The 13,307-nt window shown below is 44.1% G+C and overlaps 1 protein-coding gene across 1 annotated transcript in view; it reads left to right on the forward strand.

Annotated features, from left to right (window-relative positions):
- The window catches only part of LOC309558547 (uncharacterized protein), a gene marked incomplete at its 3' end in the record, with an annotated part of 303,007 nt that overhangs the window by 15,802 nt on the left and 273,898 nt on the right, over positions 1-13,307 (forward strand). The window contains exon 2 of the mRNA XM_082261626.1: positions 3,799-4,119. Coding sequence (XP_082117752.1) covers positions 3,799-4,119 — 321 coding nt within the window. The remainder of the gene's footprint in view (positions 1-3,798; positions 4,120-13,307) is intronic.

Here is a 13,307-nt window from a genome sequence, read left to right on the forward strand (position 1 = left end):
TTGTTGGGACCTCTGGCTGTTGGGATAGGTTTTTATCCCCTGGTTCTTTGTTTTTTCCTGGGTTGTTGCTCCTGTTGAGCGATTTTTTTCCTGTTGCCCAGCTGGTTTCCTTCCTTTGGTAAGGTTCCTTTCTTTGATGCGGAGACTGCGTTGCCTTACGGCGCGGATGCGTTTCCCACCCCTCATGTTTGCACTGCTTTGGGACGTCCCCATTGTGACGAATATGAAGAGGCGGCGACTGTCGGAGGACGTAAGAGAAAACTGAATTTTTGTAAAATCTTACCTGTAAAATTCCTTTCTCTGAGTCCTCCGACAGTCGCCGCCCCCCGCCCCTCTTTGGGGTTTGGTTGTATACTCTACTGCTATTCCACTGAAACTGAGATATGGTTGCAGGAAGTAGGAGGGTATTGACTGAGGGGACCACCCCTTGAGGGTGGGATATGTTAAAAGCTTTAATGTTAACATATTCTGTTGCCTAGCTACTCCTTCGGAGCAAAGTCTAATACCCCATTGTGACGAATATGAAGAGGCAGCGACTGTCAGAGGACTCAGAGAAAGGAATTTTACAGGTAAGATTTTACAAAAATTCCGTTTTTTTTATCAGTTTAGGCCAATTTGTATTCTGCTACATATTTTTGGTAAACAAAAATCCCAAAAAGCGTATTTTAATTGGTTTGCGCAAAAGTTATAGCGTTTATTTGTATTTATTTTTTTTGTTTTCATTAGTAATGGCGGCGATTTTTAGCGGGACTGCGACATTGCGGAGGACAGTTTGGGCCCCTGACATTTTTGACACACTTTTTGGGGACCAGTGACATTACTACAGTGATCAGTGCTAAATAATATGCACTGTTACTGTATAAATGACACTGGCAGGGAAGGGGTTAACACTGGGGGTGATCAAAGGGGTTAAATGTATGCCTAACTGTGCTTACTAACTGTGTGGGGGAAGTGCTCTGTGACAGGCACAGAGAGATCGGGGTTGTAGCTTAGCTGAAACTTCTGATCTCTCCCTGCCTGTCTTACAGAAGACTCGCCGGCTTTGTTTACATAAGCAGGCGGGTCTTCTGTCAGTTTATCTGATGATCGCGAGGGGAAGGCGGCGATCGCCGCCTCTCCTCCTGCGGCCCGCCTCCCGCTGTGCCTAAACACAGTGGGAGGGAGGCTCCGGTGGCGCGCGCGCGCCGCTGAAACCTCGTGCACGAAATCATGTAGTACTACGTGATTTTGCGCAGCCGAGCCGCCATTTCGCAGTAATACTACGGTGGGCGGTCGGCAAGAGGTTGAAAAGTGCATAAATATAGTGAAAAACTGTCCAACATAAATGTGCAATCACCATATAACAACGAAAGAGTCCATGCAAATGATTGCTTGCAATGAAAATATAAAGAAAAATAAAAAAAATCAAGAAAAACACACAGTGCTTGAACCACCGTGCAATTCCTTCTCCGTGCAAAAAACCAATAGTGTGCAACCTCGATGTGCTCCCCCCCACCAGGAATATTCTCACCTGGGGTAATGTGATCACTGCAATTAAGCGTGATCCAAACCAACTTTTTAGCCCACTGTTGGCTATATCCAACTTCTCCAACCTCCTTCTAGGCTCCCCTCATTACGGGTTATAGTATCCCCATATATTGATTGAAAGATAAGAAAAACCAATAGTGCTTATACCATTTTTAAAATTGCATTTATTAAGAAAATCACAGGGTACTTACTCTTTACAGGTGCTTGCAGCGCACCAAACCAACACAAGCGTTCACAATCCAAAGACACACCATTTTTGGGGCACTCCAGTGTAAACAGCAGCCTCACAAACGGACCTAGCCTCCAGCTCCACGTTGGTTCCTAGGTGTCAGCACCGTCCTGGCCCCTCCCCTACGCGTATCAACACAGGGTCACGTGTCTTCCTCATGGGGAATTTTCCCGGCATTTTACTAAATGGAAAATACAATTTTACTGTCATGGACTTGCAATAAGGTGGGCAAGCTTACCTGTCTCTTCATGTCTGTATTAGAGGTCAGACTGCATTTCTGGTTCCTTTTTATCACCTCTACTTCCTGTTCCTGCCCTGCCCAGGTCATCACAGGAAGTCTATATTAACCAGTGCACTGAAGGTCTGCTTTGCTGTTCAACAGTGTTAGTTTCCTGTTTGCCGTGTGCTTGATCTACTTTTCTGTGTACCGGCTTTCGCTTGTCTCTGACTATTCCTGTTTGCCTGTTACTCTGACCTTTGGCCTGTCCCTTGGTTACCCTCGTCTGCCTGTTACTCCGACCTTGGCTTACCCATCACCATTCTGTGTGTCCTGAGTGGCTGCTTCCCTTCCCTCCCTACGGAGCGTGACCCGGGGGACCCCAGGGGCCGCGACCTGGGCCCAGCTGCAGCCAAGTCCATCCTCACCACTAGAGGCTCTGGTGAACACCTGCTGGGTCTTAGACTCCGTGCCCTGGGGAATCTTGGGCTCACGTTCCGGTCCATCCGCAGCAGTCAGCTATTGGGCTCACTACCTTGCGCTGCACCCCTGCCTCCAACAGGGTGCAGTCGTCACCTGGCCACAGGTGACCTGATATTTACATGTTTTTCTTTCATTGTGAATAGGGTAAGGGGGGGGGGGGGGTTAGAACACCTGTGAGGTTTTTTTTCACCATCTGTGTCCCATTTATGGAAATGCGCCTTTACTTCCTCCATAGCCAAAACAGAAAGTTAGGGGAAATCCCTACAAAGTGAAAGAATCCCTGGTTGTCACCAGAACTACTGAACTGTGGGGGAAAAATTCCCCTCTATTATTGGCCCAAAATTTGGGATTTTCTTTTACTTTCAGTTTTACAGGACAAATAGCGAGGGAGAATCTCCATTAGGAGGACAGACAGCAATAAGAACCTAATAGCCTAATAGGCATGATTAGGGTATGACCGATGCCCACTCCTGATCTTAGCATAAACCACCCCTTTTCTAATCCTTCTAAACAAATGATACTGACAACGACTTTGGATAAAATTGTGGCCTGTTAGGCCATTTTATTAACAACCAATTTAAAACATTGTAAACAGTAAACCATAAATACTCCAGTACACATAAGAGAATCAGGGGTTGTTGGTCTTGGGAGGCACCAAAATCCAATTCAAAAATGGTATCAGTATCCAAAACCCAACGGTCCCCAGCCGCGAGACACCAGCTCAGGAACAAACACATTTTCCACTGATACCTTTTGTTAACACATCCCGGTTAAACCCCTCTTAACCGGGATACCCTATAGGGCTCCATACCGTAGATGGGTCACCCTATGCACTGACCAAAAAACCTGTTACCGCCTCCAAAGACCCCCAACCGCCACAGACAACAACAGTACCCCAATAACCCCAACTCCAAATCCGAATCGACATCCACCACGGTCACCTTCCGAAATCCCAAACTCAAAGGGCGGGAGGGCGGGGATTCCTCCTTCTTCCTCTGCTGCTCCAACGATTCTGCTTGACCGGAAATAGCCCCACCCCATGCAGCCACACTGAGCCCCCACCCCTACCTGGCCTAATCCAATCCTCTTCCTGCACCACCAGCCACAGCCCACCATTTAACCCTATCTTACCTCCTTGTCCTGTGTCCCCTATCAACCCTATCATGAGGCCCTGCGCCTATTTTTTTTTTTTTTTGCTCCGGGCCTATCTTTCTAATCTCTCTCCACTCCATCCAAAGCTAAAAAAAAAAGAAGTTTTTCCTTTAGTTACACTTTAAGAAAATTTCTGTTTATGTTATAAATGTATAACTTCATGTATAACTATATATTTTATTATCTACAGGTTGGGCATTGAAGTTGTCTGCCCAGAAAGCCATGATGGGGAGAAATGTGAACATTCTCTGCTCCTTTACAGTCAAGAGCCCTCCCATTGATCGCAAATATCTTTCAATAATTTGGTACTTCCAGGGAAAGGAAATATTACGTGTTCAGAATACTGCAGTGAAATCTACAGATCCTCGCATATCCTATACAAGCCAGGCAGAAAATGGAATCGCTGATCTGTCTATATCAAACATCAATATAACGGATAGAGGGATCTACAAATGCTCCACAGAGTACAGGTCAGAGAGGGAAGAGAAGGAGATCCAACTAGATGTACAAGGTACGCAGTTTAACCACTTTACCACTAGAGCATTTTGCTGTCTTACGTCTGGGCCACTTTTTGCGATTCGACGCTGTGCAACTTTAACTAACAATTGCGCGGTCGTGCGACGCCGTACCCAAACGAAATTTACGTCCTTTTTTTCCCACAAACAGAGCTTTCTTTTGGTGGTATTTGATCACCTGTGTGATTTATACTTTTTGCACTATAAACAAAAAAAGAGCGTAAATTTTGAAAAAATAACAATATTTTTCACATTTTTTTATATGAAATTCCCCCCAAAAAAATGTAAAAATCAAAATTTTTTTAAATTTTTGGCCAATTTGTTTTCTGCTACCTATGTTTGGTAAAAAAATTCACAATAAGCATATTTTGATTGGTTTGCGCAAAAGTTATTGCGTTTACTAACAAAGGGAAAGATTTCTGTCATTTTTGGTGGGTTTTTTTTAACGCGTAATGGCGGCGATCTGCGATTTTTTTTGCGGAACTGCGACATTGCGGCGGACAGATCGGACCCTTGACTGACATTTTTGACACTTTTGGGGGTACCAGTGACATTACTGCAGTAATCAGTGCTATATATATGCACTGTTACTGTAAAATTGACACTGGCAGTGAAGGGGTTAATTTTATTGGAGAGGGAGGGGTTAATGTATGCCTGGTGCTTACTGACGTGTGTGGGGGGAGGTGACTGAGTGAGTCAGGGACAGATCGGATGTCCAGCTATGCTGAACACTCCGATCTGTCACTGCCTGTCACTTGGGAGATCCGCCCGCTTGTGTTTACACAGGCGGGCGGATCTCCACACTAGATCCCCGACGATCGGGGAAGAGCGGCGGCGATCGCCGCTGCTCCTCCCCTGGCCCGACTCCCGCTGTGACTAAATACAGCGGGAGCGAGCCTCCGGCGGCGCGCAAGCGCCACCCAGAAGGGGAGTGTCTGACGACGTAGGTCTATGTCGTCAGACGATAACGAGCCACTTTGCCGCAGTAGTACTACGGTACTCAGCGGTAAAGTGGTTAATATAATCTAAAAACTGTTACTTTTTTGGCAGATACATCTTAAAATTTTATTAAATAAATATTGCCCAGCTCCAGCCCAAACTTTTATTTATTATGTATAGCAGAAGGTAAGGTTAGAACCTCCATCATGGTTTTATTGTTGTCCCCTATTAGGAGGATCAACCTTCCCTTCCTGTCTTAAAGCGGACCTTCAGTTATTGTTTCATCTTTCCATCTATTAAATCCTCTGCCCTTGTTGTTTTAACTTTGGATTGTAAAACATATTTTTTTCTGCCAGAAAGGGTCCTTTCACACGAATGATCCGATCAGATCCGCCTGTCAATTTTTTTTAGGCGTATCTGATCCGATCCTCCATGCATTCCTATGGGGCAGCGGATGTCAGCGGTGACATGTCCGCTGACACCTGCTGCCATCCGCATCCGATCCTGTCTGTGAAATCCAGACGGATGGAAACCCTATTTTCTAGGGGATCGAATCGGATGGGATCGGATGAGAGCGGACAGGCAGTCCCCATAGAGCGGATTCCCCATAGAGAGCAGTGGGGCTCTGACACATCCCTCTGCGCACACAGTGTGGAGACGGAGCTGTCATCCGCCTACTCAGCGGGAATGCGGACCGTGTGAAAGGAGCCTAAGTACCTTATACAGCCCACTTCCTCTTTTCTGGTAAAAAGCCTCTAGTGAGGGCGAACCTTGGCACCCCAGATGTTTTGGAACTACATATCCTATGATGCTCAGCTACACTGCAGAGTGCATGAGCATCATGGGAAATGTAGTTCCAAAATATCTGGGGTGCCAAGGTTAGCCATCACTGGCCTAGGCCAATGACATTATGCACAGCTCTCTCTCTCACTCTCGTGAGAAATTGCCAGAAAGGGAAGAGGGATGAGTCATAGGAAAGCCAATGAGAGCTGCAAAGCAGGATGGGGCTAGATGAGGGCGGAGATGACAGGAGACTGCAGAGACCCATGAGTATTCATCAATAGAGGAGAGATGTGCAGGCAAGTAGTGGTGTGAGTGTGTCTGTCTGTATATACAGTATCTCACAAAAGTGAGTACACCCCTCACATATTTTATTGTATCTTTTCAAGTCAACACTGAAGAAATGACACTTTGCTACAATGTAAGTAGTGAGTGTACAGCTTGTATAACAGTGTAAATTAGCTGTCCCCTCAAAATAACTCAACACACAGCCAAAAAAAAAAAAAAGCCATTAATGTCTAAACAACTGGCAACAAAAGTGAGTAGGCCCCTAAGTGAAAATGTCCAAATTGGGCCCAAAGTTTCAATATTTTGTGTGGGCACCATTATTTTCCAGCATTGCCTTAACCCTTTTGGGCATGGAGTTCACCAGAGCTTCACAGGTTGCCACTGGAGTCCTCTTTCACTCCTCCATGACGACATCACGGAACTGGTGGATGTTAGAGACCTTGCGCTCCTCCGCCTTTCGTTTGAGGATGCCCCACAGATGCTCAATAGGGTTTAGGTCTGGAGTCATGCTTGGCCAGGTCATCACCCTTACCCTCAGCTTCTTTAACAAGGCAGTGGTCGTCTTGGAGGTGTGTTTGGGGTCGTTATCATGTTGGAATACTGCCCTGCGGCCCAGTCTCTGAAGGGAGGGGATCATGCTCTGCTTCAGTATGTCACAGTACATGTTGGCATTCATGGTTCCCTCAATGAACTGTAGCTCCCCAGTGCTTCCAGCACTCATGCAGCCCCAGACCATGGCACTCCCACCACCATGCTTGACTGTTGGCAAAACACACTTGTCTTTGTACTCCTCACCTGGTTGCCGCCACACACATTTGACACCATCTGAACCAAATAGGTTTATCTTGGTCTCATCAGACCACATGGTTCCAGCAATCCATGTCCTTAGTCTGCTTGTCTTCAGCATACTGATTGCGGGCTTTCTAGTGCATCATCTTTAGAAAAGGCTTCCTTCTGGGATGACAGCCATGAAGACCAATTTGATGCAGTGTGCGGTGTATGGTCTGAGCACTGACAGGCTGACCTCCCACCCCTTCAACCTCTTCAGCAATGCTGGCAGCACTAATGCGTCTATTTCCCAAGACAACCCCTTGATATGACGCTGAGCACGTACTGTGTGTGTATATGTGTCTGTGTGCCTTTGTGTGTCTGTGTAAATCCGGGAGGTGAACAGTCAGCAGCTTCAGCTGCCCACAGTTAAAATGGCTGCAGATTTAGTGGAGGGAATATTCTGCACCATATTTGGAAAGTACAGAATCACAGTATATATAAAATAGAATGCAAAGTGGTTGGAGGGAAGCTTCAGAATGGCAATATGTTTTTATTACAAATTATGTGAGCAGACTGCAGTTCCTCTTTAATGACGGAAGGATTATGCTCAATTTAGGCCTGGGCCTCAGGGCTTCAATGGCCTCTGGTCTGGGAAAGGGTTAATTCTCATTACAAGCCTGGTATTCTACCACCTACGCCACCAAGCCCTAAAGGGTTATTTCTCATGTGCAACAGATAATGAGTACTGCTCTCTGACTTGTAAACCAGGAACACCACTTTTTGATCTATATTATCCACTTTCTGTCTTTAGAGTAGAACTAAAGGCAAACATTTTCCTTTATTGGGAAAGTTTCCCCTTTATTTCCTGTTCCGTATCTAAAAGAGGAAGTTACCGTAGAAGAAGTCCTCTCAAAGTGAGGGAATTCCGAGTTTTCACCAGGGTCACAAGCACTGGTGTCCCCAGTGAAAGATGTCCCCGATATTCCTTTTCTTGTGACAAGCCAAAGTTTGGATTTTCCTTCATTTTCACTCTTAGGTATAGCAATAAACAGGACAATAAGAGAGGGTAAATCTCCCTAAGGCCTCTTTCACACAAGGATCACCTGTCAGTTTTCCAGGCCGGCCTTATTGGACCCTCCATTCACCCCTATGGACTAGCGGGTGTAAAGGGACTTGTTCCTGTTTACACCAATCTACCTTCAATCCGATCCAGTCCACTAAAGAAAAAGAAATGGAAGGCGCTCTGCCCCCCTCCATCTAGGTGGATGGGATCAGAGGGTAGATAAGTGAAAGCAGAGAGTGGAGTTCATTCACACCCGGCTGCCCATAGAGCAGAGGGGACTCTGTCCATGTCCGCTCTGTAGAAACTTAGCAGACACGGACCTGTCATCCGCCTGCTCTGCTCCAATCAGCAGGGGATCACCAGACAGATCTAAACAGGGACTTTGGGTGGGACTAGGACGCTGGACATCACCGGCGGCTTGGTGAAGAGCATATGATTAACTAAGACACACTCTGGAACCCCTAGTGTCGGGTAGACACTTATCAAATGTGAGTTTTATCTTTATCTTTTAATAAACGGATGAAATTGTTTACGGAATTACGCTATGTGGATTCTTTCCTCCCAATACATGATGTATCCCTATTTGACCCTATGAGGATGTCTGCATAATGGGGATCATATAGAGCGAATTGTGGACCTGCACACTGGATATATTATAATTATTATAAAGGCCCAGTTGCTAGTATATAACTTTACCAGCCACTCCATCTGGTGAGTAATTTTAAGGTGATTGGTGGAAGCAGCACTTAGGGTGTTTTTTTGGCACGTACATTACACAGAAGATTTTTTTTTGGGACTTTTATGAATATCAATGAATGGACATTGTTTATGATTATTTTTTTGGACTTTTGTAACACTTATTTATCTCACTGATTTTTTACACTGATATGAAATGTTTTGTTTTATCTATTTTTTTTTTTTTTTTTACATTTTACATATGATATTTTTTTTACTTGGAGATATACATCATTTTGAATATAACTTTTTAATGTCACATTTTTTGCACTAAATTCTAAGAATTGTTTGATAATACTAATCAATAGGATTTGCACTTGCACTTTTTTGGATGGGAGATTTCATGATATTTCAGTACTAAAGGGTAGATTTGCCCTCATTTTAGGACTCGTTCAATAGATCTTAAGGCCCCTTTCACACATGCTGTCCGTTTGTCCGTTTTTCATCCATCCTTTGACGGATTAAAAAACGGATATCAATGTATCTCTATGTAAAAACAGATGACAAGAGATGATCATCAGTTAACATCCATTTTCATCCGCTTCCGTCAATGTCTGTTTTTTTGAACGGATGAATACTCTATTTTTCATCCGTCAAAAAAACGGATCAGACGAAAAATGGATGACAACGGATGACAACGGATGAAAATCGGATGAAAACGGATGAAAAATAGATAACAACTTACGAAAAATGGATGAAAAACGGATAACAACTGACGAAAAACGGATGAACAACGGATAACAACTGACGAAAAACGGATGACAACTGACGAAAAATGGATGAAAAACTGATACATTTTGACGTGACTGAACTGATGAACTGAACGGGACCGTATGTGTGAAAGGGGCCTAACAGAGCCTGCCCTATGGAGAAAAATGCCTAACGAAGGCACAGACAGCAGTAAAAACAGGTGTTCTATTCTTTTTCACTCTATCCAAAGCTAAAAAAAAAAAATTGCCTTTAGTTATACATTAAATCAAACCTGTGCTAAAAAAAAAATACAAAAATGTATAGTCACACAGGTAACTTATCTGATCACCATGAAATGAATGTCATTCAGACAATTAAAATCCTGGAGGCCACACATAAGCGTACACAAGCTGAAGACACCTACAATGACCTTATCAAAAATAGACAACTTCTCCTAGACGAACTGAATCTCAGAGTCAGACGCAAATTCATCTTGCAACAGAAACTATTCTATGAGCACGGCAACAAAAGCGGCCAGTATCTAGCAAGAGCTCTCCAAGCCAAAAAAGCATCGCTTTCTGTTCGCAATATTAAAAACGGCCAAGGTCATGTATCCACTAGTTCCCCAGATATCGCTGCCCAATTTCAACATTATTATTCTAAACTATACAATCTTAATCCTTCCCCTGCTGAGACTGATAAACCCACCCTGATCCGCGATTTCCTCCATAAGCATTGCCCGGCTCCCATCACTCCTGAAACAGCCCAAGATCTAGAAAAACCCATATCCCAGGATGAACTCAATATAGCAGTCAAACAACTTAAAGTTGGCAAAAGTCCTGGTCCAGACGGCTTTACTGCCCCATATTATAGGACCTATCTAGACATTCTTGCCGGCCCCATGATAAAGACCTTTAATTCATTGTCATCCCCACCCCTCTCCCTCCAAACAGACTGTTAGAAGCCCATATTACTGTCATACACAAAGAAGGAAAAGACCCCACCTCAGTGACAAATTATAGACCCATTTCTTTACTGAATGTTGATATCAAATTGTTTGCTAAAATCCTAGCTAACAGACTCCCTATCATCCCAAGCCTAATCAATAAAAACCAGGTGGGCTTCGTCCCAGGTCGTGAGGCCCGCGATAATACGATAAAAGCAATAAATGTACACAATTGGATGTCCACCTCCAACTTTGAAGGCTTTATGTTGTCTTTAGATGCTGAAAAGGCGTTTGACAGGCTTGACTGGACCTATATGGCTGATGTTCTAAAACATTTAGGCTTTCCAGATAGATTATTACACTTTATCATGTCTCTATACTCCACCCCTTCAGCGAAAGTCAAGGTCAACGGACACCTGTCAGACGCCTTTTCCATCGGAAACGGCACCAGACAGGGATGCCCCCTATCCCCTATTCTATTTATACTCACTCTAGAACCCTTCTTGCGCTCCCTAGACACCAACCAAAATATCCATGGGATTACAATTGGCGCCAAAATATACAAAATAGCTGCATTCGCGGATGACATTCTGCTTTTTCTTGGCCAACCACTACTATCCATCCCTACATTATTACACGAATTTAAACTATTTCAAAGCATATCGAATTTTAAGATAAATTTCTCAAAGTCCCATGCACTGAACATTTCCTTACCCTCGAAGGTAATAAAACAATGTAAACGTAACTTTCCCTTCCAATGGCAACAAGAGTCCATAAAATACTTGGGCATACACCTACCAACCAACTTAAAAGACCTATTTGCCAAAAACTTCCTCCCTGTATTAAAAACCATTAAAGAAGACATCGGCAACTGGTCCAAACCCCACTTCTCTTGGTTCGGTAGAGCAGCTATCATTAAAATTAATGTCCTTCCCCGCCTCCTATACCTACTACAGACAATCCCCATTAAATTACCTTCCACTTTTTTCTAAGCCTTCAAATCCACATGCATTAAATTTCTTTGGCACCAATCAAGACCAAGACTCTCATTTGACCTATTGTCTAAACCGAAACTTATGGGTGGTATCGGTCTCCCAGATCTGAAAAAATATTATTGGGCTTGCCACTTGACAAGAATTCTGGACTGGTCCTTACATAAGGAGAATAAAGATTGGATCTCTCTGGAAAACTCGATTGCCGACATCCCCATTCAATCATTACCCTGGCAAGCACCACATAATATTCCTCCCTGTCTTAAATCTCACCCTTTGATAGCTGCCACCCTATCCACCTTCAGAGACATATGCTCAAACTCTCTGATTTCCTCCACTCCGGGCCCCCTCACACCGCTGAAACTTAATCCGGACTTTCCTCCGGGAATGTCTCCATCTTTCCTATCAAATACCTGGAGACACGACACAATTCAAGCATACCATTTCTACAGAAACGGTTCCCTTCTAGAAAGATCCCAGCTTCCATCTAAATCTGATTCACCCCTTATACCCCAATGGATTTATTTCCAAATCCGACACTTCCTAAACTCCCAGAACCGCTCTAATGACCTAACCAGATCCCTAACTCCATTTGAAACTCTATGCACGGGCAACACCCCCCAACGACATATGATCTCCACAACCTATAATATGCTTTTCGCAGACTCTGAGATAATCACGGCCAAAACTATACATGCTTGGGAAGCAGACCTGAACATTCAACTCACTAAACGCGATTGGGAAAATATATGCTTTATCACACATAAAAGCTCCCTCAACGTCTCAATGCAGGAATCTTGCTACAAACTCCTGACCAGGTGGTACAGGACCCCAACGATATTACACAAATTTTACCCTGACTCATCCCCGACTTGCTGGAGATGCCACGAACATCAAGGAACTCTTTTTCATCTTTTTTGGACTTGTTCCAGAATCCAACCTTTCTGGTCAAAAATCCATGAAATCATAACGACACATTTAAATGTCTCACTACACTTCACACCGGCGCAATTTCTGTTACAACACACCGCAACCCCTCCACGTCGCTACTGCAAATCTATAACACCCTTTCTGATCAATGCATCCCTTTACATTGGAAGTCTCAATCCCCACCCTCCACAAAGGAGTGGATCCAAAGAATAGATAAAATTGCAAAATTTGAACAACTCATAGCTATTGCACGCGACTCGACTGATAAGTACGCACACGTTTGGGCTACATGGTCCGCTTTCACTTCATCCTCTACCTATCACGCACTTATGTCGCATAATAACACCAACGCTTCTCCTCCCAATAACGACTTGTGACATTGGACCAGCATGAAATATACCCATTGATCCTTCCTTATCTGATACACATTGAAAAGTGGATGACTCGTCCGAATTTTATTTTTCTAACTATATGATGCTCCCACCCCTAAACAAGGGTGGAAAGTGGGAGTTCATCGTGCCTTCTTCCTCTCTCATTGGACGAGAACCCTCCATACCTCCCTTTATAACACTCATTATACCCAATCACCCTAACATTAGACCAAGTGTGGACGGCCCCGGAGCAGGGACTGAGTCAGACCCCCCCCTAACCCTCCTCTTCCCCCCCCCCTCCTTCCCTTTCTCCCAATCACATCTGAACAGAGGGTTGATCTGGCTCCCATCGGGATACCACCTTAACCCTTCCACATGTGCCCAGTCATACAATAACTTACCCCTAGATAATCACATAATCAACATAGTTGACCCATCTCTCACTTAGACAACTCCTTTATTTACCCCCAGATCTCAGCTATGGAATAAACTACAAGGAGATCTCACTCCTAAAGTTGGTTCTTTACCAACCCTCTATGACCCCTTTACCTTTCAATTACAACCATTAACCAATCTTTATTTAGATCTCTGACTATGGCTTGTTTCAGATAAATCCTTTCTCACGATGTACATGACTTATGGTTATTTGTCAAATACCTTTCCTCTTGACAATTTGTTT

The sequence above is a fragment of the Pelophylax lessonae genome (assembly GCF_965119305.1).
Source record: "Pelophylax lessonae genome assembly, chromosome: 6".
Taxonomy (NCBI): domain Eukaryota; kingdom Metazoa; phylum Chordata; class Amphibia; order Anura; family Ranidae; genus Pelophylax; species Pelophylax lessonae.